Source organism: Salmo salar, chromosome ssa09, assembly GCF_905237065.1.
Source record: "Salmo salar chromosome ssa09, Ssal_v3.1, whole genome shotgun sequence".
NCBI classification, from domain to species: Eukaryota; Metazoa; Chordata; class Actinopteri; order Salmoniformes; family Salmonidae; genus Salmo; species Salmo salar.
The window spans coordinates 32,950,901-32,972,551 of NC_059450.1; the positions used below are offsets into that span (position 1 = coordinate 32,950,901).

At 43.1% G+C, this 21,651-nt stretch overlaps 1 protein-coding gene across 2 annotated transcripts; it reads right to left on the reverse strand.

Moving 5' to 3' along the window:
- Positions 1–5,386: 5,386 nt before the first annotated feature.
- On the reverse strand, positions 5,387–19,893 carry LOC106611226 (prolyl hydroxylase EGLN3-like). Of its 2 annotated transcripts, none has more exons than XM_014211215.2 (5): positions 19,097–19,893; positions 8,890–9,009; positions 8,133–8,269; positions 7,837–7,910; positions 5,387–7,086 (listed from the first exon to the last, which is right to left on the reverse strand). In XM_014211215.2, exons 1-5 carry the CDS (start codon positions 19,586–19,588, stop codon positions 7,049–7,051), a joined length of 861 nt encoding a protein of 286 aa, XP_014066690.1. In that variant the 5' UTR covers positions 19,589–19,893; the 3' UTR covers positions 5,387–7,048. The 2 variants fall into 2 exon arrangements, with proteins under 2 accessions (XP_014066690.1, XP_014066691.1); XM_014211216.2 differs by lacking the exon at positions 19,097–19,893 and adding an exon at positions 17,667–18,298.
- Between the last annotated feature and the right edge of the window lie 1,758 nt (positions 19,894–21,651).

Genomic DNA, 21,651 nt, shown 5'->3' on the forward strand with positions numbered 1-21,651 from the left:
GTTCAACCCTAACTCTAACCCTAGCTTCATGACCACACCCCAGTTCAACCCTAACTCTAACCCTAGCTTCATGACCACACCCAGTTCAACCCCTAACTCTAGCTTCATGACCACACCGCAGTTCAACCCTAACTCTAACCCTAGCTTCATGACCACACCCCAGTTCAACCCTAACTCTAACCCTAGCTTCATGACCACACCCCAGTTCAACCCTAACTCTAACCCTAGCTTCATGACCACACCCAGTTCAACCCTAACTCTAACCCTAGCTTCATGACCATACCCCAGTTCAACCCTAACCCTAGCTTCATGACCACACCCCAGTTCAACCCTAACTCTAACCCTAGCTTCATGACCACACCCAGTTCAACCCTAACTCTAACCCTAGCTTCATGACCACACCCCAGTTCAACCCTAACTCTAACCCTAGCTTCATGACCACACCCAGTTCAACCCTAACTCTAACTCTAGCTTCATGACCACACCCAGTTCAACCCTAACTCTAACCCTAGCTTCATGACCATACCCCAGTTCAACCCTAACCTTAGCTTCATGACCACACCCCAGTTCAACCCTAACTCTAACCCTAGCTTCATGACCACACCCAGATCAACCCTAACTCTAACCCTAGCTTCATGACCACACCCCAGTTCAACCCTAACTCTAACCCTAGCTTCATGACTACACCCCAGTTCAACCCTAACTCTAGCTTCATGACCACACCCCAGTTCAACCCTAACTCTAACCCTAGCTTCATGACCACACCCAGTTCAACCCTAACTCTAACCCTAGCTTCATGACCATACCCCAGTTCAACCCTAACTCTAGATCCATGACCACACCCAGTTCAACCCTAACTCTAGCTTCATGACCACACCCAGTTCAACCCTAACTCTAACCCTAGCTTCATGACCACACCCCAGTTCAACCCTAACTCTAACCCTAGCTTCATGACCACACCCAGTTCAACCCTAACTCTAACCCTAGCTTCATGACCACACCCCAGTTCAACCCTAACCCTAACTCTAGCTTCATGACTACACCCAGTTCAACCCTAAACCTAACTCTAGCTTCATGACCACACCCAGTTCAACCCTAACCCTAACTCTAGCTTTATGACCACACCCAGTTCAACCCTAACCCTAACTCTAGCTTCATGACCACACCCAGTTCAACCCTAACCCTAACCCTAGCTTCATGACCACACCCAGTTCAACCCTAACTCTAGCTTCATGACCACACCCCAGTTCAACCCTAACTCTAACCCTAGCTTCATGACCACACCCAGTTCAACCCTAACTCTAACTCTAGCTTCATGACCACACCCAGTTCAACCCTAACTCTAACCCTAGCTTCATGACCACACCCCAGTTCAACCCTAACTCTAACCCTAGCTTCATGACCACACCCCAGTTCAACCCTAACCCTAACTCTAGCTTCATGACCACACCCAGTTCAACCCTAACCCTAACCCTAGCTTCATGACCACACCCCAGTTCAACCCTAACCAACTCTAGCTTCATGACCACACCCAGTTCAACCCTAACTCTAACCCTAGCTTCATGACCACACCCCAGTTCAACCCTACCCCTAGCTTCATGACCACACCCAGTTCAACCCTAACTCTAACTCTAGCTTCATGACCACACCCCAGTTCAACCCTAACTCTAACCTAGCTTCATGACCACACCCCAGTTCAACCCTAACTCTAACCATAGCTTCATGACCACACCCCAGTTCAACCCTAACTCTAACTCTAGCTTCATGACCACACCCAGTTCAACCCTAACTCTAACCCTAGCTTCATGACCACACCCCAGTTCAACCCTAACCCTAGCTTCATGACCACACCCAGTTCAACCCTAACTCTAACCCTAGCTTCATGACCATACCCCAGTTCAACCCTAACTCTAACCCTAGCTTCATGACCACACCCCAGTTCAACCCTAACTCTAACCCTAGCCTCATGACCATACCCCAGTTCAACCCTAACTCTAGCTTCATGACCACACCCCAGTTCAACCCTAACTCTAACCCTAGCTTCATGACCACACCCAGTTCAACCCTAACTCTAACCCTAGCTTCATGACCATACCCCAGTTCAACCCTAACTCTAGCTCCATGACCACACCCAGTTCAACCCTAACTCTAGCTTCATGACCACACCCAGTTCAACCCTAACTCTAACCCTAGCTTCATGACCACACCCCAGTTCAACCCTAACTCTAACCCTAGCTTCATGACCACACCCCAGTTCAACCCTAACTCTAACCCTAGCTTCATGACCACACCCCAGTTCAACCCTAACTCTAACTCTAGCTTCATGACCACACCCAGTTCAACCCTAACTCTAACCCTAGCTTTATGACCACACCCAGTTCAACTACTAACTCTAGCTTCATGACCACACCCCAGTTCAACCCTAACTCTAACCCTAGCTTCATGACCACACCCCAGTTCAACCCTAACTCTAACTCTAGCTTCATGACCACACCCCAGTTCAACCCTAACTCTAACCCTAGCTTCATGACCACACCCAGTTCAACCCTAACTCTAACCCTAGCTTCATGACCACACCCAGTTCAACCCTAACTCTAACTCTAGCTTCATGACCACACCCAGTTCAACCCTAACTCTAACCCTAGCTTCATGACCACACCCCAGTTCAACCCTAACTCTAACCCTAGCTTCATGACCATACCCCAGTTCAACCCTAACTCTAACCCTAGCTTCATGACCACACCCCAGTTCAACCCTAACTCTAACCCTAGCTTCATGACCACACCCCAGTTCAACCCTAACCCTAACCCTAGCTTCATGACCACACCCCAGTTCAACCCTAACTCTAACCCTAGCTTCATGACCACACCCCAGTTCAACCCTAACCCTAACGCTAGCTTCATGACCACACCCAGTTCAACCCTAACCCTAACCCTAGCTTCATGACCACACCCCAGTTCAACCCTAACCCTAGCCTCATGACCACACCCAGTTCAACCCTAACTCTAACACTAGCTTCATGACCATACCCCAGTTCAACCCTAACTCTAACTCTAGCCTCATGACCACACCCAGTTCAACCCTAACTCTAACCCTAGCTTCATGACCACACCCCAGTTCAACCCTAACTCTAACCCTAGCTTCATGACCACACCCAGTTCAACCCTAACTCTAACCCTAGCTTCATGACCACACCCCAGTTCAACCCTAACTCTAACTCTAGCTTCATGACCACACCCCAGTTCAACCCTAACCCTAACTCTAGCTTCATGACCACACCCAGTTCAACCCTAACCCTAACTCTAGCTTCATGACCACACCCAGTTCAACCCTAACCCTAACTCTAGCTTCATGACCACACCCAGTTCAACCCTAACCCTAACTCTAGCTTCATGACCACACCCCAGTTCAACCTCTAACCCCTAGCTTCATGACCACACCCAGTTCAACCCTAACTCTAACTCTAGCTTCATGACCACACTCAGTTCAACCCTAACTCTAACCCTAGCTTCATGACCACACCCCAGTTCAACCCTAACTCTAACCATAGCTTCATGACCACACCCCAGTTCAACCCTAACCCTAACTCTAGCTTCATGACCACACCCAGTTCAACCCTAACCCTAACCCTAGCTTCATGACCACACCCCAGTTCAACCCTAACCCTAGCCTCATGACCACACCCAGTTCAACCCTAACTCTAACCCTAGCTTCATGACCATACCCCAGTTCAACCCTAACTCTATCCCTAGCTTCATGACCACACCCAGTTCAACCCTAACTCTAACCCTAGCCTCATGACCATACCCCAGTTCAACCCTAACTCTAGCTTCATGACCACACCCCAGTTCAACCCTAACTCTAACCCTAGCTTCATGACCACACCCAGTTCAACCCTAACTCTAACCCTAGCTTCATGACCATACCCCAGTTCAACCCTAACTCTAGATCCATGACCACACCCAGTTCAACCCTAACTCTAGCTTCATGACCACACCCAGTTCAACCCTAACTCTAACCCTAGCTTCATGACCACACCCCAGTTCAAACCTAACTCTAACCCTAGCTTCATGACCACACCCAGTTCAACCCTAACTCTAACCCTAGCTTCATGACCACACCCCAGTTCAACCCTAACCCTAACTCTAGCTTCATGACCACACCCAGTTCAACCCTAACCCTAACTCTAGCTTTATGACCACACCCAGTTCAACCCTAACCCTAACTCTAGCTTCATGACCACACCCAGTTCAACCCTAACCCTAACCCTAGCTTCATGACCACACCCAGTTCAACCCTAACTCTAGCTTCATGACCACACCCCAGTTCAACCCTAACTCTAACCCTAGCTTCATGACCACACCCAGTTCAACCCTAACTCTAACTCTAGCTTCATGACCACACCCAGTTCAACCCTAACTCTAACCCTAGCTTCATGACCACACCCAGTTCAACCCTAACTCTAACCCTAGCTTCATGACCACACCCAGTTCAACCCTAACTCTAACTCTAGCTTCATGACCACACCCAGTTCAACCCTAACTCTAACCCTAGCTTCATGACCACACCCCAGTTCAACCCTAACTCTAACCCTAGCTTCATGACCATACCCCAGTTCAACCCTAACTCTAACCCTAGCTTCATGACCACACCCCAGTTCAACCCTAACTCTAACCCTAGCTTCATGACCACACCCCAGTTCAACCCTAACTCTAACCCTAGCTTCATGACCACACCCCAGTTCAACCCTAACTCTAACCCTAGCTTCATGACCACACCCCAGTTCAACCCTAACCCTAACTCTAGCTTCATGACCACACCCAGTTCAACCCTAACCCTAACCCTAGCTTCATGACCACACCCCAGTTCAACCCTAACCCTAGCCTCATGACCACACCCAGTTCAACCCTAACTCTAACACTAGCTTCATGACCATACCCCAGTTCAACCCTAACCCTAACTCTAGCCTCATGACCACACCCAGTTCAACCCTAACCCTAACCCTAGCTTCATGACCACACCCCAGTTCAACCCTAACTCTAACCCTAGCTTCATGACCACACCCAGTTCAACCCTAACTCTAACCCTAGCTTCATGACCACACCCCAGTTCAACCCTAACTCTAACCCTAGCTTCATGACCACACCCAGTTCAACCCTAACTCTAACCCTAGCTTCATGACCACACCCCAGTTCAACCCTAACTCTAACCCTAGCTTCATGACCACACCCCAGTTCAACCCTAACTCTAACTCTAGCTTCATGACCACACCCAGTTCAACCCTAACTCTAGCTTCATGACCACACCCCAGTTCAACCCTAACTCTAACCAAATGTTTAACCCTCACCCTTTTTATGATAAAAATGTAGTACAAACTGTGACAATATTCAGATGGAAAATAATTGTATTTTGTCTTGTATATAAGTAACAAACATTAACAAAACCACATTATTCACCATACTATAGACTGTATCCACCAGCTTGGCAGACCAGCATGCAAGCTGATTTTAAGCACAAAAATCCGTTACAGATAACAACCACACATAGAGTTCTGTAAATGAACAGTTTTTCCTTCACCACCTCTGTAAAGAGTTGAATGTTGCATCAACAATTGATTTCTTCTCACAAGGCGTATACAGAAGCTTCACAAAAAACCTGAACATGTGTAGTTATTGTCGAAGATGCATGTTTAGGGAAGAGAACAACATGGCTGCTCAGGGGGATCAGTAATGACAGCGGTCCTGGGAGTCACTCATAACTGACTATTCAACTAGTTTATAACGATAGTTGATGTGTAATAAGGATTTGGATAATCTGGTGTAAAGTAGTGCACCACATAGAAAAATAGGGGCGCCATTTTGGATTGACCCTTGAGTGCTCCAGATTGCATTACCAACTTAAAACAAGTCAGACGATGTGACAGTATGACAGGATGCCTGACAGGTGCCCATTCTGATTTTTATTGAGGACCCCAATTCATTCAGATCAAGCGTTAACCAGCGATAGCTCACACCTGTTTTGGCGGTGACGGAGGGGGAACAGCGTTAGCGCTGTCAAATCAACAAGCGGCACCTGGCACATACCTAAAGCGGACATTGCCATTGGCCGCATGGAGTCACATTAAAAGAAATCCCATGTAGCCTTGTTTACAAGTTGGAACACTGGAATGCGAGATGTAATCTACACCTCGATTAGGCTGATAGAAATTCTCCTTCGTTTGTTTAATGATTTTCAGCTTGAGCGTCATTATTTCTATATAGTCTATACTTTCTCATTCTGAACTTCTAACGGAAGTGTGGCGGCTGTGGCTTCCTGACAATGATCAAGAGCAGCTGCGATTTGACATCTCCAATGCAGTTCCACCTCCGACAGCGCCAAAACATCAGCTATGCAGGTGTCAGCTATCGTCAGTTAACGCTTGATCTGATTGAATCTAGGCCTTAGTGCTTTTCAACATAACATTGTCACCTCAATTCATCTTTACTGTTCAAGATTTACATGCAAACATTTTAATTCTAGATGGGCCAAAATGTATAATACACACATGTGTGCACGTGAGCATGCACACACACACACACCCCTCTCTCTCTATCTGACTGAAACAGAACTATACAACAAACCGGCATGCATGAACTGGTAAACAATTATTTTAGAACAGCAGTAGTTAAAGGAGAGAATTCAGTTGATTTTAACCCAACAACATTTTTTAACTATATTGTATAAAGACATTTCTGGAAGTGGTACAGTATTATTTGGGTTGATTCATTTAAATACAATGATGAGAATCGCTGTTATTGAAAGAGCAGAAAATGATTTTAATTCTAAATATATGCACAAAGCCATTAATGTCTCTTCTTATCATCTACCACAACCACACATCTTTGTAGCTTTCAACATCTTTGTAGCGTTTAGAAGAGGTACCACAGCACAGTCCAAACAGTGATTAGACCAAAGCATGACAACTCTGTCAGCCCATGTCAGCACAAAGAATTAGGGATCCAGTGTTGTATTGTGTCACACAGGATGGAGTCTCTTATAAGGTCAAAGTTCAGGGAGTACTGCTTCCATCCGGGTCTTGGGTGGAGGCTGAAATAGATTAATGCCATTAAAGCTAGAATCCTTAATTTAAATATAACAAAGCGGTCACACCCCTTTGCTTTGGTAAACGGCTGAGGGATGGGCCTGGAGAAATGGAACCACTCTAAAATTCATAGACAGAGTAATGGATGCAAGGACTTAAAACTACTGTATAAATTATAGTTTTAGGGCTCTATTCAATACGGCTTGCAGAATTTCAGTTTTACAGCGTGATTGAAATTTAAAGGCAATGTTCCCGTTTTAGCTGAGACTGCATTCACGGTAAACGCTGCATATGTCGGCTCAATCGAAAATCACCTTTACATTTCTATCATGGAATCTGTAACGCTTCAGCTTTCCAGACTGAACAGAGACCTCGAGCCCTTAACCATGTTTTGAGGCTATACAGTGTGTGTTTACATTTAAGTTGTTTACAAACATTGTAGTAAAGCAAGCTTATATTTTGGGTTCTGATGGGGTACGACAGATGAACTAAATTAATGAGGCATTTATATGTTAAACTCTTCAAGAATCAATGGGTGTATATGATTAATCTATAAATCTGAAAATGGGTGTAGCGACTCAGTAAAGGATTAGGTTACATTAGGATACATGGTGTAACCTGATGCCAGTTAACCTGACTGTAGTAAAAACAATGTTACTTACTATGCAGGAATAAGAGCAACTTCATGTAAAGTGTTACTGAATGTTTTTGTTTACACATAGATGTAAGTTAAATAATCCAATGGAGAAATGTACCTGTTAAGTCTCTAAACCGTCTCTTTGCTTCTGCCCTTTCTTCTGAATCGAAATACCACACGGTTATAGCATATCTGGAACAAAGCAAAATTCTGAATTATTATTATTATTCCATAATTACATTACATCTTCTTTAGCATTTGATGAAAATCTAACAGTGTCAAGAAAATGAACTGAGAAATGTCTTCTGTATAATAATAACAGTATGATACATTCAACAGCAGATTCAGACATTTTTGCATATGAATGAAGAGAACAATTATCAGTATAATAACAGTATGATGCATCAAACTGACCTGGTTGCATATGAAGGCTGCACCTCATGTGGATTCCTTCTATCTGACCAAAAGAACAGCAGTCTGTCAAACAGGGGCTCAACATCTGCAACGTAGGATTTGCCTTCGGGAAAAATGCGAAGAATTCCTCCATGCTCCTGCCAAAATAACAAAGACACATTGTTTATTTCAGCTTTACAGAATAGCAAGTTGAGCCGTAAGAGGCTTGCTCTGCAATTTACAAAGATCATAAGCCAGAGGGGGTTTTCCAACAAACAGTGGACGGCAATATCTCACATTTTCATTGTCTCTAAAAAATAAACCATAAATATGACAAGAATCCTGATGTTATAAAGGGAACCGAACAATTAAACAGACAGTACAGTGACTGTCTTGAAAACCAAACTGTAATCTGAAAGGACTGTGGGTGATTGCGTGTATCCCATAGTAAAAAACATATAAAATGTCAAAAGAATATGTACAAAATAAAAAATATAATTGGACAGCAAACGCTTAGTTTTTTGAGACAAGTTTAAAAGCTAGACGTTTCGGCCTTCAATTACCTTCTGCAGAAGACCATTGAAGGCCGAAACATCTATTTTTTCAACTTGTCGAAATAACATTATTTTTTATGGTGAGCGAGCGATGCGCCTTTTCCTGTCCAATGATCTTCACAAATTTGCACCTCTACTCGCGTTGGTTGCGCACCATCTACTTTTTTCCTAAATTAAATATATGCAATAATATGTCATAAATATGTTATAAATCTGCAGCTCACCTGGGGGTTCCAGTTTTTGTTGAGGTAGTAGATACAGGTGATGCAGCGACCGTCAGCGTTGGGATTGTCCACATGTTTCACATATCCTGTCCCTTTTCCTGGATAACACGCCACCATCGCCTGAAACAGACAAAACAAACCACAAAACATTAGTTCTCAGTCTGTTACTGTCACGTTCTGACCATAGAAAGCTTTTATTTTCTATGGTAGAGTAGGTCAGGGCGTGACAGGCGGTTTTGTCTAGTTTATTTATTTCTATGTTGGTTCTAGTTTATTTTTTCTATGTTGGGGGCTTTGTCTAGTTTCTGTATTTCTATGTGGGGTTCTAGATTCTGTATTTCTATGGGGTTTTTTTGGGGGGGGGTTGATCTCCAATTAGAGGCAGCTGGTCCTCATTGTCTCTAATTGGGGATCATATTTAAGTTGTTGGTTTTCCCACTAGGTTTTGTGGGAGATTATTTTGAGTTAGTGTATGTTGCACCGCTTCATCACGGTTTGTTGTTTTGTTTATTAGTTTATTTGTATGTCTTGCATAGTTTCACAGTTATAAAAAAATGTTGAATGATACACACGCTGCGCTTTGGTCCCATTCTTCAGACAAACGTGACAGAATCTCCCACCATCAAAGGACCAAGCAGCGTGGTCAGGACAAATGGACATGGGAGGAAATCTTGGATGGGAAAGGACCCTGGAGGCAGGCCGGGGAGTATCGCTGTCCGAAGGAGGAGAGTAAAGCAGCGAGAGCAGAGCGGCGACGATACGAGGAACTAGCACGGCAACGACGGAAGCACGAGAGGCAGCCCCAATACATTTTGGAGGGGGGGCACACGGGTTGGTCGGCAAAGCCGAGGGGTGAGTCTGAGAGCGAAGAGGAATATTGGGAGAGACTGAGCGAGGAGTACTGTGAGATAGTTGAGGGGGGTGATAAGAGAGAGCTGTTGGGTTGGCGTAGTATGTACGGCATTTTCCCTGAGGAGCGTGTTAGCCGTCAGATGCCACCTGAGTCAGCTTCCCGTACTCATCCCGAGAAGTGTGTTGAAGTTCCGGTACAAATAAGGCCGGCTATACGCACCAGGTCTTCAGTGCGCCTTCACAGCCCAGTACGTCCTGTGCCAACTCTCCATACTCACCGTGGGGAGCATGTGACCGGTCAGGTACCATGTTTTGCGGTGATACGCATGGTGTCTCCAGTGCGCATTCAAAGCCCATTGCGTCCTGTGCCAGCGCCCCGCACTTGCCGGGCTAAAGTGAGCATCCAGCCAGGACGGATTGTGCCAGCCCTACGCTCCAGACCTTCAGTGCGCCTCCACAGCCCAGTACGCCCTGTTCCTGCTCCCCGCACTCACCCTGAGGTGCGTGTTATCAGTCTGGCGCCACCTGTGCCAGCCCCACACATCAGGCCTCCAGTGCGCTTGCCCATTCTGGTGTGTCCTGTTCCTGCTCTCCCCACTCGCCCTGAGGTGCGTGTTACCAGTCTGGCGCCACCTGTGCCAGCCCCATGCATCAGGCCTCCAGTGCGCATTCGCAGTTCCTGAGACGGCCCACAGTCCGGAGCCTCCTGAGACGGCCCACAGTCCGGAGCCTCTTGAGACGTCCCCCAGTCCGGAGCCTCCTGAGACGTCCCCCAGTCCGGAGCCTCCTGAGACGTCCCCCAGTCCGGAGCCTCCTGAGACATCCCCCAGTCCGGAGCCTCCGGCGACATCCCGTTTCTGTATTTCTATGTGGGGTTCTAGTTTCTGTATTTCTATGTTATTTTTGGGGGGATGATCTCCAATTAGAGGCAGCTGGTCATCGTTGTCTCTAATTGGGGATCATATTTAAGTTGTTGGTTTTCCCACTAGGTTTTGTGGGAGATTATTTTGAGTTAGTGTATGTTGCACCGCTTCGTCAAGGTTTGTTGTTTTGTTTATTAGTTTATTTGTATGTCTTGCATAGTTTCACAGTTATAATAAAATGTTGAACGATACACACGCTGCGCTTTGGTCCCATTCTTCAGACAAACGGGACAGTTACACATTATAATTAGTATACTTGCTGATCATGTGACAATATGTGACATGATAACTGTAGTGTACACCATTTCAGAAGCATTTTTTGTGAGAAAATATTTGTGGAAATGCCTTGACTATATTCTAAGAATACAGAAATAGTTTCTGCAAATCAGAGATAAAAATATAACATGAAGACATTTATGGGTTAATATCTTGGTTGCAGAACATTTCCTGTAAGCGTTGTTTGGGGAGGGAGCGTTGTGGTTTCAGCAGAACTGGCCTACGTGCATTCAGTCAGCATCCAAGGAAGCACAATTAACCAAACTGTGGTAATCTATCTTGTGATAAGAAAGCCAAGAAAAGCCCTCAAAGCAATGAAGATGAAGACGCGTGTGGTTACGACCAGGGATGGGCACATTGGGTCAGATAGAGGGTTTACTAGAGGCCAAGTGACATTCTGTCATGTAACATCTCATTTGGGCATCAGATATGGAACACATGTTAAGGCTAGTACATGTAGACACGAAGGAACGTAAATCGGACAAGTATTTATTTGTTTAATAGATGTACAGTGCCTTTGAATTAGTCCATATTTTGTTTTGTTACAGCCTAAATTTAAAATTCTCACCCATCTACACACAATACCCCATAATGACAAAGTGGAAAAATGTTTTTAGAAATTGTAGAAAATGTATTAAAAATTAAATACAGAAATATCTCATTTACATAAGTATTCACACCCCTGAGTCAATACTTTGTAGAAGCACCTTTGGCAGCGAACACAGCTGTGAGTCTTTCTGGTTAAGTCTTGTAATGGAAAATGTTATCATGGGAAGAGACAGCTTTGAAAATGTTAATCTTGTCTTTCGTGTCATCACTTCAGACTGGTACTTTATGTATCTAAGTTTGACTGTGACCTCTCCAGCTTGCTGTTAATAAACAATGATTCATTTAAGATTGATTTCAAGTGTCCCATGTGTATAATTTCCACAACAGTCTCTAAGAGCTTTCCACACCTGAATTGTGCAACATTTGTCCATTATTCTTTTCAAAATACTTCAAGCTCTGTCAAATTAGATCATTGCTAAACAAACCATTTTCAGGTCTTGCCACAGATTTTCAAGTAGATTTAAGTCAAAACTGTAACTAGGCCACTCAAGGGACATTCACCGTCTTCTTGGTAAGCAATTCAAGTGTAGATTTGGCCTTGTGTTTTAGGTTATTGTCCTGCTGAAAGCAGACTAAACCAGGTTTTCCTTTAGAATTTTGCCTGTGCTTAGCTACATTCAGTTTATTTATTTTTTAATTTTTTTGGAAAAACTCTTAACGACTACAAGCATACCCATAACATGATGCATCCACCACTATGCTTGAAAATATGGAGAGTGGTACTTAGTAATATGTTGTATTGGATTTTCCCCAAACATAACACTTTGTATTCAGGACAAAAAGTAATTTTTTTGCAGTATTACTTTAGTGTCAATTAGCTTAGTATTGTGGAGTAACTACAATGTTGTTGATCCATCCTCAGTTTTCTCCTATCACAGCCATGAAACTCTGTAACTGTTTTAAAGTCACCATTGGCCTCATGGTGAAATCCCTGAGCGGTTTCCTTCCTCTCTGGCAACTGAGTTAGGAAGAACGTCTGTATCTTTGTAGTGAATAGATGTATTGATACACCATCCAAAGTGTAATTAATAACTTCACCATGCTCAAAGGGATATTCAATGTCTGCTTTTAAATGTTTTACCCATCTACCAATAGGTGCCCTTCTTTGCGAGGCATTGGAAAACCTCCCTGGTCTTTGTGGTTGAATCTGTGTTTGAAATTCACTGCTCAATTGAGGGACCTTACAGATAATTGCATTAGTGGGGTTCAGAGATGAGGTAGTCATTAAAAAATCATGTTAAAACACTATTATTGCAGACAGAGTGAGTCCATGCAACTTATCACTACAGTAATTTGAGATCTGGGCTCTGGTAAAAAGTAGTGCACTATATAGGGCAGGGTTCTCCAATACTGTTCCTGGAGAGCCACCCTCCTGTAGGTTTTAACTCTAAACCTGTTCCTGGAGAGCAACACTCCTATAGGTTTTAACTCTAACCCTGTTCCTGGAGAGCAACACTCCTATAGGTTTTAACTCTAACCCTGTTCCTGGAGAGCTACACTCCTGTAGGTTTTAACTCTAACCCTGTTCCTGGAGAGCTACCATCCTGTAGGTTTTAACTCTAACCCTGTTCCTGGAGAGCTACCCTCCTGTAGGTTTTAACTCCAACCCTGTTCCTGGAGAGCTACCCTCCTGTAGGTTTTAACTCTAACCCTGTTCCTGGAGAGCTACCCTCCTGTAGGTTTTAACTCTAACCCTGTTCCTGGAGAGCTACCATCCTGTAGGTTTTAACTCTAACCCTGTTCCTGGAGAGCTACCATCCTGTAGGTTTTAACTCTAACCCTGTTCCTGGAGAGCTACCATCCTGTAGGTTTTAACTCTAACCCTGTTCCTGGAGAGCTACCATCCTGTAGGTTTTAACTCTAACCCTGTTCCTGGAGAGCAACACTCCTGTAGGTTTTAACTCTAACCCTGTTCCTGGAGAGCCACACTCCTGTAGGTTTTAACTCTAACCCTGTTCCTGGAGAGCCACACTCCTGTAGGTTTTAACTCTAACCCTGTTCCTGGAGAGCTACACTCCTGTAGGTTTTAACTCTAACCCTGTTCCTGGAGAGCTACACTCCTATAGGTTTTAACTCTAACCCTTTTAACTCTAAAACCTACAGGAGTGTAGCTCTCCAGGAACAGGGTTAGAGTTAAAACCTACAGGAGTGTAGCTCTCCAGGAACAGGGTTGGAGAGCCCTGATATAGGGAATAGGGTGACATTTGGGACAAGGCCTAGCTCTAATCAAACACTGTAGCGTGAGGTTATATTTATGATGGGTTGAATTTATATGGTAGATATACAGGATATGAACATTCCACTCCAGCTAAACATTGGAAATACAATATAGCGTTTTGCAACAAAACCCATTTTAATACACATCTAAAATCTATGAATAAAAGATCTGAGAACAGTAATATTTTACACACACATAAAGGTACCCATAAGCACTAATTTCTGATGAAAAAACGTGAAAATATGGTGGATTTTGCGTTTTGGAAATAAACCCTTCATCTCATCCTGTGATTTTCAGTTTCTCCAGGAAGAGTCCGTATTAGGTTCCTCAAAGAAGAATATCCCCAGACACAAAAACAAAAGGATAATATAATGACCATAAAAATAGCATTGGAATCGTGTCATGCCAGCAACCTAACAATTTCACAGCAACCTTTAGACTATTCCTTCAACAATCTCTCTCTGATTGTTGAACGATCACTATTATGCACACACCTATATAATAAAGCTGTAATAAAATGCCTCTTCTGGAGCAACATCACAAGGGTCTTATCTGATAAAGTGATCCTTTAGTTTATTTGCACTGCAGCATATTTCCTGTCGGCACATACTGAGGAAAGGAGTATTATGACGCACACAGTGTTTACTGTCTACAGTGGGGGCATGTATGCACGTACACCCAGTGTTTACTGTCTACAGTGGGGGCATGTATGCACGTACACCCAGTGTTTACTGTCTACAGTGGGGGCATGTATGCACGTACACCCAGTGTTTACTGTCTACAGTGGGGGCATGTATGCACGTACACCCAGTGTTTACTGTCTACAGTGGGGGCATGTATGCACGTACACCCAGTGTTTACTGTCTACAGTGGGGGCATGTATGCACGTACACCCAGTGTTTACTGTCTACAGTGGGGGCATGTATGCACGTACACCCAGTGTTTACTGTCTACAGTGGGGGCATGTATGCACGTACACCCAGTGTTTACTGTCTACAGTGGGGGGCATGTATGCACGTACACCCAGTGTTTACTGTCTACAGTGGGGGCATGTATGCACGTACACCCAGTGTTTACTGTCTACAGTGGGGGCATGTATGCACGTACACCCAGTGTTTACTGTCTACAGTGGGGGCATGTATGCACGTACACACAGTGTTGTCAAAGAAGAGCGAAAACATATGAAGCAAGAGAAAGGGGGAGTGGGAGGAGGGGGAAGTCCACACAGAGCACAGCTGGCAGGCTGCCAGGATGTTGAAAGTTTAATGACAGTGCTATGTGTCCAGCATGAGCCAGCAGACGCAACATAGCACTGCTAGGTCTACAGGCCTCTCTCTCTCTCTTCCATCTCTCTCCCTCTTCCTCCCCCTCTCCTTTTCCCTATCTCTCTCCATATCCCTCTATATCCCACTCTCGTTCTCTCTCTCCCCCTCCAACAGTCAAGGACTCCTCAATCAGTCCAGACAACAGACAAATTAACAGGCTGGGTGTCAACCAGCAAAAATACTCTTTTGACATGGTTTCAGCTTTGTCACCTTTTCTTTGTAATGATATCTTATGAGGAAAGTTGTGTCTTTAGAATCCACTGACATTTGTTATGTTTGATCAAAACTGCTTCGAAATCTCAACAAATAAAACATCTCCACTGAGCAGTCAAATCAATTAAAAGTGTTATCAAATAAACAAGTGACAAAGATACTGCAGCACTCAACCGTCTATAAATTCTTCTTTAACATTAATAAATTACACATGATCATTTGCTGCAGTTTTTTTACACATTATCATCTGATAAATGGTTGGTCCACATAAGGCTGGGAGCAGGATCCAGTGATGTGAGAAAGGGAGAAGGGTGTTGGGCTGTGGGTGGTGGTGGGATGTGCAGTACTGACTGACACTATGGCCAAGTTTGGTGTGTTGCAATGTAGTATAGTGTTCACACGCTATTTCCTGCTTGAAACTCTGATTTTCTGAGAGTACAAACAGCTATAGGCAGTGTGAGGAGTCACATACCACCCATAACTTCCACTGCAATCAGCACAACATACGTGTGTTTGCATCCCCTGTTGACTGCATAGAAGATCAAAGTTACTGTGAATAGATTGTGGGTTTGCCATGGCTCTATGCAACAACGCTTTACAAAGCCCTGCAAAATATGTAATGAAGTATGTTTACAGTACGTAAGCAATTGGTCCAACTGTAAGCCTACACTTTGAGGCTCACAATTATTACAAATATATGATGATAAAAAGGGGAGTATTAAATACACAAAATGGTGGCAATCCAAAGTTCACTGACAACATTTTAAAAAGTTGACTGATATGCATTAAAAAAATATATAATTCAGAATGCATAGGCCAACTCTTTAAATGAATAGAATATAATAAAATATTAGGACATAAAAATCCATATAGCCCAATAGTTGTGTTTTACATTGACAGGGGTGCAGTGGAGCGGGTCGAGAGGTTCCTCGGTGTCCAAATAACCAAGGACTTAAAATGAAGACCTCGTGGGACCTCAAATCCTCAAAAAGTTATACAGCTGCACCATTGAGAGCATCTTGACAGGCTGTGGACATCCCAGTACATCACTGGGACCGAGCTCCCTGCCATCCAGGACCTCTATATAAGGCGGGTTGAAAGGAAGGCCCAAAAATCATTGAAGACTCCAGCCACCCTAGCCAAGCGTCGGCTGGAGTGGTGTAAAGCTCATCGCCATTGGACTCCGGAGCAGTGGAAACACGTTATCTGGAGTGATGAATCACGCTTCACTATCTGGCAGTCCAAAGGACGAATCTGGGTTTGGCAGATTCCAGGAGAATGCTACCAGCCCCAATGCATAGTGCCAACTGTAAAGTTGGGTGGAGGAGGAATAATAGTCTGGGGCTGTTTTTCATGGTTTGGGCTAGGCCCCTTAGTTCCAGTGAAGGGAAATCTTAACGCTACAGCATACAATGACATTCTAGATTATTCAGTGCTTTCAACTTTGTGGCAATAGTTTGGGGAAGGCCCTTTCCTGTTTCAGCATGACAATGTCCCCGTGCACAAATTAGGTCAATACAGAAATGGTTTGTCAAGATCGGTGTGGAATAACTTGACTGGCATGCACAGAGCCCTGATCTCAACCCCATCGAACACCTTTGGGATGAATTGGAACGCCGACTGTGAGCCAGGCCTAATAGCCCAACATCAGTGCTCGACTTCACTAATGCTCTTCTTGCTAAATGGAAGCAAGTCCCCACAGCAATGTTCCAACATCTAGTGGAAAGCCTTCCCAGAAGAGTGGAGGCTGTTATAGCAGCAAACAGGCGACCAACTCCATATTAATGCCCATGATTTTGGAATGAGATGTTTGACGAGCAGGTGTCCACATACTTTTGGACATGTAGTGTATGAACCTCTTTCACTCCAGTATCCCTGCACATTGTAAATATAGTATTGGAACTGAGTATATAGTATAGATTACTTACTTCTCATGTTCTTCTTTTTTTTTCCTTGTGTGTTTTCGTTCTACCTTATGTTATTTTTTCTAATACATTGATAATGATTACTGATTATTGTTGGGTTTAGTGCTTGCAAGAAAGGCATTTCACTGTATTTGTGCACATGACATTAAAAGTTTACATTTGACTTGTTTTAACCCCTTATATATATACAGTACATTTGTAAGAACATCATATAGACCTAGGCCAGAGTCTAACATGTTATATAAAGTTTAGGTCATATAATAACAATATACAAATTTCTTCCAACAACAATACGTTTAGAGGTGTGTCCACAACTGTAGAGTATATAGTAATGTAGTACTGTACAGGCCTACTAAATTAGCTCTGTCGTCAAAACAGTGACCCCCTCAAACACCATGGACACGCTCAATTTACGCAAAACTGTCGCACAACTTACTTTCGATCTTTCTCGAATTATACTTGTCCCAAGTCGACCGATGCAAAAAGAAACCAACTTATCGATTAATGTCAGAAGGAGGTGAATAGCCTCGCACCTCCTTTCACCTCCATTGACCCAGGCTATCTTATCCCCTCGAATGTTTCTTTTGGAGACCCCAAAAGGGCCAGGACCAGCCAGCTGTCCATCCAGCAGAACTCCAGAGTAGTGCATCTCTTTCACTTGGTTCAAAACAAAGTGCCCAACCAATTCTCCTAGAAAGTTGTCCACGTAAAAGAATCCTTGGTCCAGTAGAGATGGGACAATCTGGTCCATGGCTAACCGCTCCAAATCTGCGTCCATTACATGTTGCATAAGAGGCATTTTGACGATTTATGAGGAATTTAATGCCGCTTAAATCAGCTCCTAAAGTTGTTACTGCAACTGCATGGTAATGTCAGTGCATCAGGGTATGGTTCACTGATAAATATTTATCAACAATGCAGCCCTTCTCGCTCTCAGAAACGACTAGATTAAATTCTTAAGAAAGGAAATGTCACAGAAGAGTTATGTTCTGCAGCAACTCTAAACTCCAAACTATAAACAAGCAGCGAATGAGGCACCTGGATATAACTACGGAACGTGCAAGATGTGTTGTAGCACTAGAGGGGCGGAGGGAAGCAAGGCCATTCATTCATTCTATTGAACTGACTCAGAACGCCTACGCACGCTCACAGACGATTAGGACTAAATTTACGCCTATAAATGCATATTATTCTATATGCACAATTACAAATAAGTACGGACAAACGATAAACAATGAATATCCCTCATTTTAAATTTGGGCGTCAAATTGAAGTGATCGTTTAAAATGGTGTTTTTCATTATGCTAATGATAAAATACAGACGTTTATAAGTAGATACAAATGTGTGTAATTGACCTTTGCACAAACATCTCCAATGCAATTTATATAAATATATATGTTTATTTCTGTGCGCGTGCGTTAGGAGTGTCCCCCGCCATTGAGGATTCCATCAGGCGCATGTCGCCCTCTTGAAGCCGCTCGCTGCACGTCCTCTCCACTAAGGTAAACATGACCATGGCAAAGTGCCACAAACCCCGACCTTTGCATCCCCATGAAAAGTGTCTGGGTATAATAATAATAACAATAATAAATACAAAATATAAATAATTTATTGAAGTATTTATTATTACTCAGTAATTGTGTATAATTATAGAAATGTGTCCATTTCTAGGCTAAGAACTATCAATATGAGCCCAAAGACAGAACAGGTCAATTGAATCAAATATGAAAAGACAGTTTTTTCCACCTGTTGCCCTAAGGAATAGGCGCTACATCCTAAACTAGCACATGCATAATTTAACTCGGTTAATATAAGTGATTATGCATTAACACCAGTCAGTCCTGATTGGGTAAAATACTACTAACCTTATGCCTCCCTTTAATTTTGTAGCTTCCCAGTTTACCGTCGGCATAGGTGATGAGTTTATCCATCCTTGTCAATAGAAAGCCAAGGTTTTCACAACCTGTTTCAGTCCCTTCCACCCACGCAATTTTATCACCTCGAATGGATTTATTTTTGCCAAAGTTTCCACCTGCAAGTTCCCCGTCTTGCATCTTTCCACCTTGTTGAATGTGTCGGACTTCTTGTAGAACGCGCTCTCCAATTTTGTTTCCGAGAAAATTGTCCACAATGCACAGACCATATGAATTCATACATGGCACAATATATTGCAAAACTAATTTGTGAGGGTTAAGCCTTTTATGATCTTTAGATTTTGGCCTGTAACTGCGGGGTCTTCTGAGGCCAGTCGGCAAGACCCCCTCCCTCGACTTGTCTTCATCATTATTAACAGTGATTTTACCCTTTGAGGACACTTCCAAACTGTGGTCATCCCCCTCCACTGCAATATTGTTCATTTTGAGGGCTTTTCTTTGAAGACAAGAGTCCCCGCTAATTGTTCTTCTCCTACAGTAGTCCAATATCTTCCGACTGAACCGTTTGATAGGCCTACTTGTCGCGTCAGTATACTCAATTGATTGTGGGCTCGGTTGAGTGGTAAGGCTGAAGTAACCGACTGCAGTCGAAAGTCGAGGAGTGAAGTTAGGGGAGGTGCATCTGCGACACCCGAAAGTCTGGCGTTAATGTGGTTTTCCAACAGCAAGACTCAGATCAACATGACAGTGTTGTCATTGTTAATACACGTGTTTCTTTATAATGTTGAAATAAACATCCCTCCTACAGCCATATCACACACAAACTGAACACAAATGTGTGAGAGAGTCTCAAATATCACATTCATTTGGAGACGTTAGAGTCTACATGAACAGCCTGTTCTCATAGACGAGAAGTAACATAGTAAACGAAAATCCGGGACTCTCAAATTAATATGATGTGTTATGTTTGGTATGGTTACATAAGACAGAAGTTTACTTAAGGCAAAAACGGAAGGAGGGTGGTTGGGCGAGGTGAATGGGTGGACATACAACACAAACATCTAGCAACCCAAAGGGTGTGTGTTTGAATCTCATCACGGACAACTTTAGGATTTTACCTAAATAGCAATTTTGCAACTACTTACTACTTTTTAGGGACTTTTTTTGCAACTACTTAGCATGTTACCTAACCTTTTCCCTAACCCTAACCTTAACCCTTTAACCTAACTCCAAACCTTAACCCTTAACCCTGAACCCCTAGCTAATGTTAGCCACCAAGATAACGTTAGTGTTAACCCCCTAGCTAACATTAGCCACAACAAATTTAAATGTTTACATATAACACGTATTGCAAATTCATAACATTGTATGAATTGCAATTCATAACCGGTGGTGTGTATTTATGGATGCCAAGGGAAGACAGGCTTCCCCCCAAAATGTACCAAATTTTCAATTTTCTGTTGCGTTAAATGCAACGGAAGCCAGCGAGCATTTGGCCTCCCTTGGTAAAAAAATAAAATAATAGCCAATCACTGTTAAACTAATCTGAGTGAGCTCAACTGTGAATGGTCCTGGTGGACAAAAAAAAACTGTCAAGGGAAGCCAGTTTGGATTTGTCTTCACACCAATCACATCAAAAGCAAAATGTCATTGACAGAATAAACTTGAATTGTTGCATCTCGTTTTGTTGTTGTCCTTGGTGGCTAGCTAGCTAAAATTGTCCCTTTCCTAAATTAGCCATGGATGGAGGTAGGGATTTGGACTTGTGTTTTTCTTAATTCTCCATACTGGCCAATGATTATAACGGTGATTCCTATTCAACCATAAAGACATACATTGGGCTACCAAAGATGCGCAGGGAGAGAGAAACAATAGCCAATGTGAACTTTGATTTTATAATCTCAAATGTAAAGCAGATTTAATTTCACCTCCCTAATCATAATAGCCATTTAAAGAACAATGCACATGATCATGGATTAATAACATAAGTCTTATCAGAAGTGCCATGATTTTGGACCTGAACTGTCTTGGTTATAAAAATGTGTTTAATTTCTTATATTCAGATGTGATAAATGTATTCCTCATTTAAGCTCACAATATAGAATTATTCATAAATTGTAAGAGGCCTTATAAATGCTATATTATATTTGGAGGCTATTAATACAATAAAACAACTAAATAGAATACTTGAAAAAGACAACTGAGGATGATTTGACAAATTCTCATAACATATTTTCATTCCTGAAAATCTGTTTTAAACTGCAGTGCTATGGATGAAATATGTGTTTCTTAAGTGTTGCATTCAATCACTATATAAATTAAAATGTACAACCATCCGAAACCTGATGTAGATAATCAACCCATATACGATTGACAGACAGGCCAACAGATCCCCCTCAATTTTTCTGAGCAGACAGAAAGAATACTGTATTTGATTTCTGAGAAATGCATGCCTAGCCTACGTGAGACTACCCGCTGCAGAGAGTAACAAGAGTCCTGCTTTATGAACTTGATTTGGCAAGCTGGTACTTCTTGCTGGGTGTTGT

What these genes read in the sequence shown, in the direction of transcription:
- LOC106611226 (XM_014211215.2), bottom strand. Translation starts at nt 19,588, where the DNA reads ATGAACAATATTGCAGTGGAGGGGGATGACCACAGTTTGGAAGTGTCC. An exon ending in ACAAAAACTGGAACCCCCAG is followed by an intron (nt 8,270 to 8,889) that starts GTGAGCTGCAGA and finishes TTATTTTGGCAG; the next exon opens with GAGCATGGAGGAATTCTTCG. An exon ending in ACGGTTTAGAGACTTAACAG is followed by an intron (nt 7,087 to 7,836) that starts GTACATTTCTCC and finishes AATCTATTTCAG; the next exon opens with CCTCCACCCAAGACCCGGAT.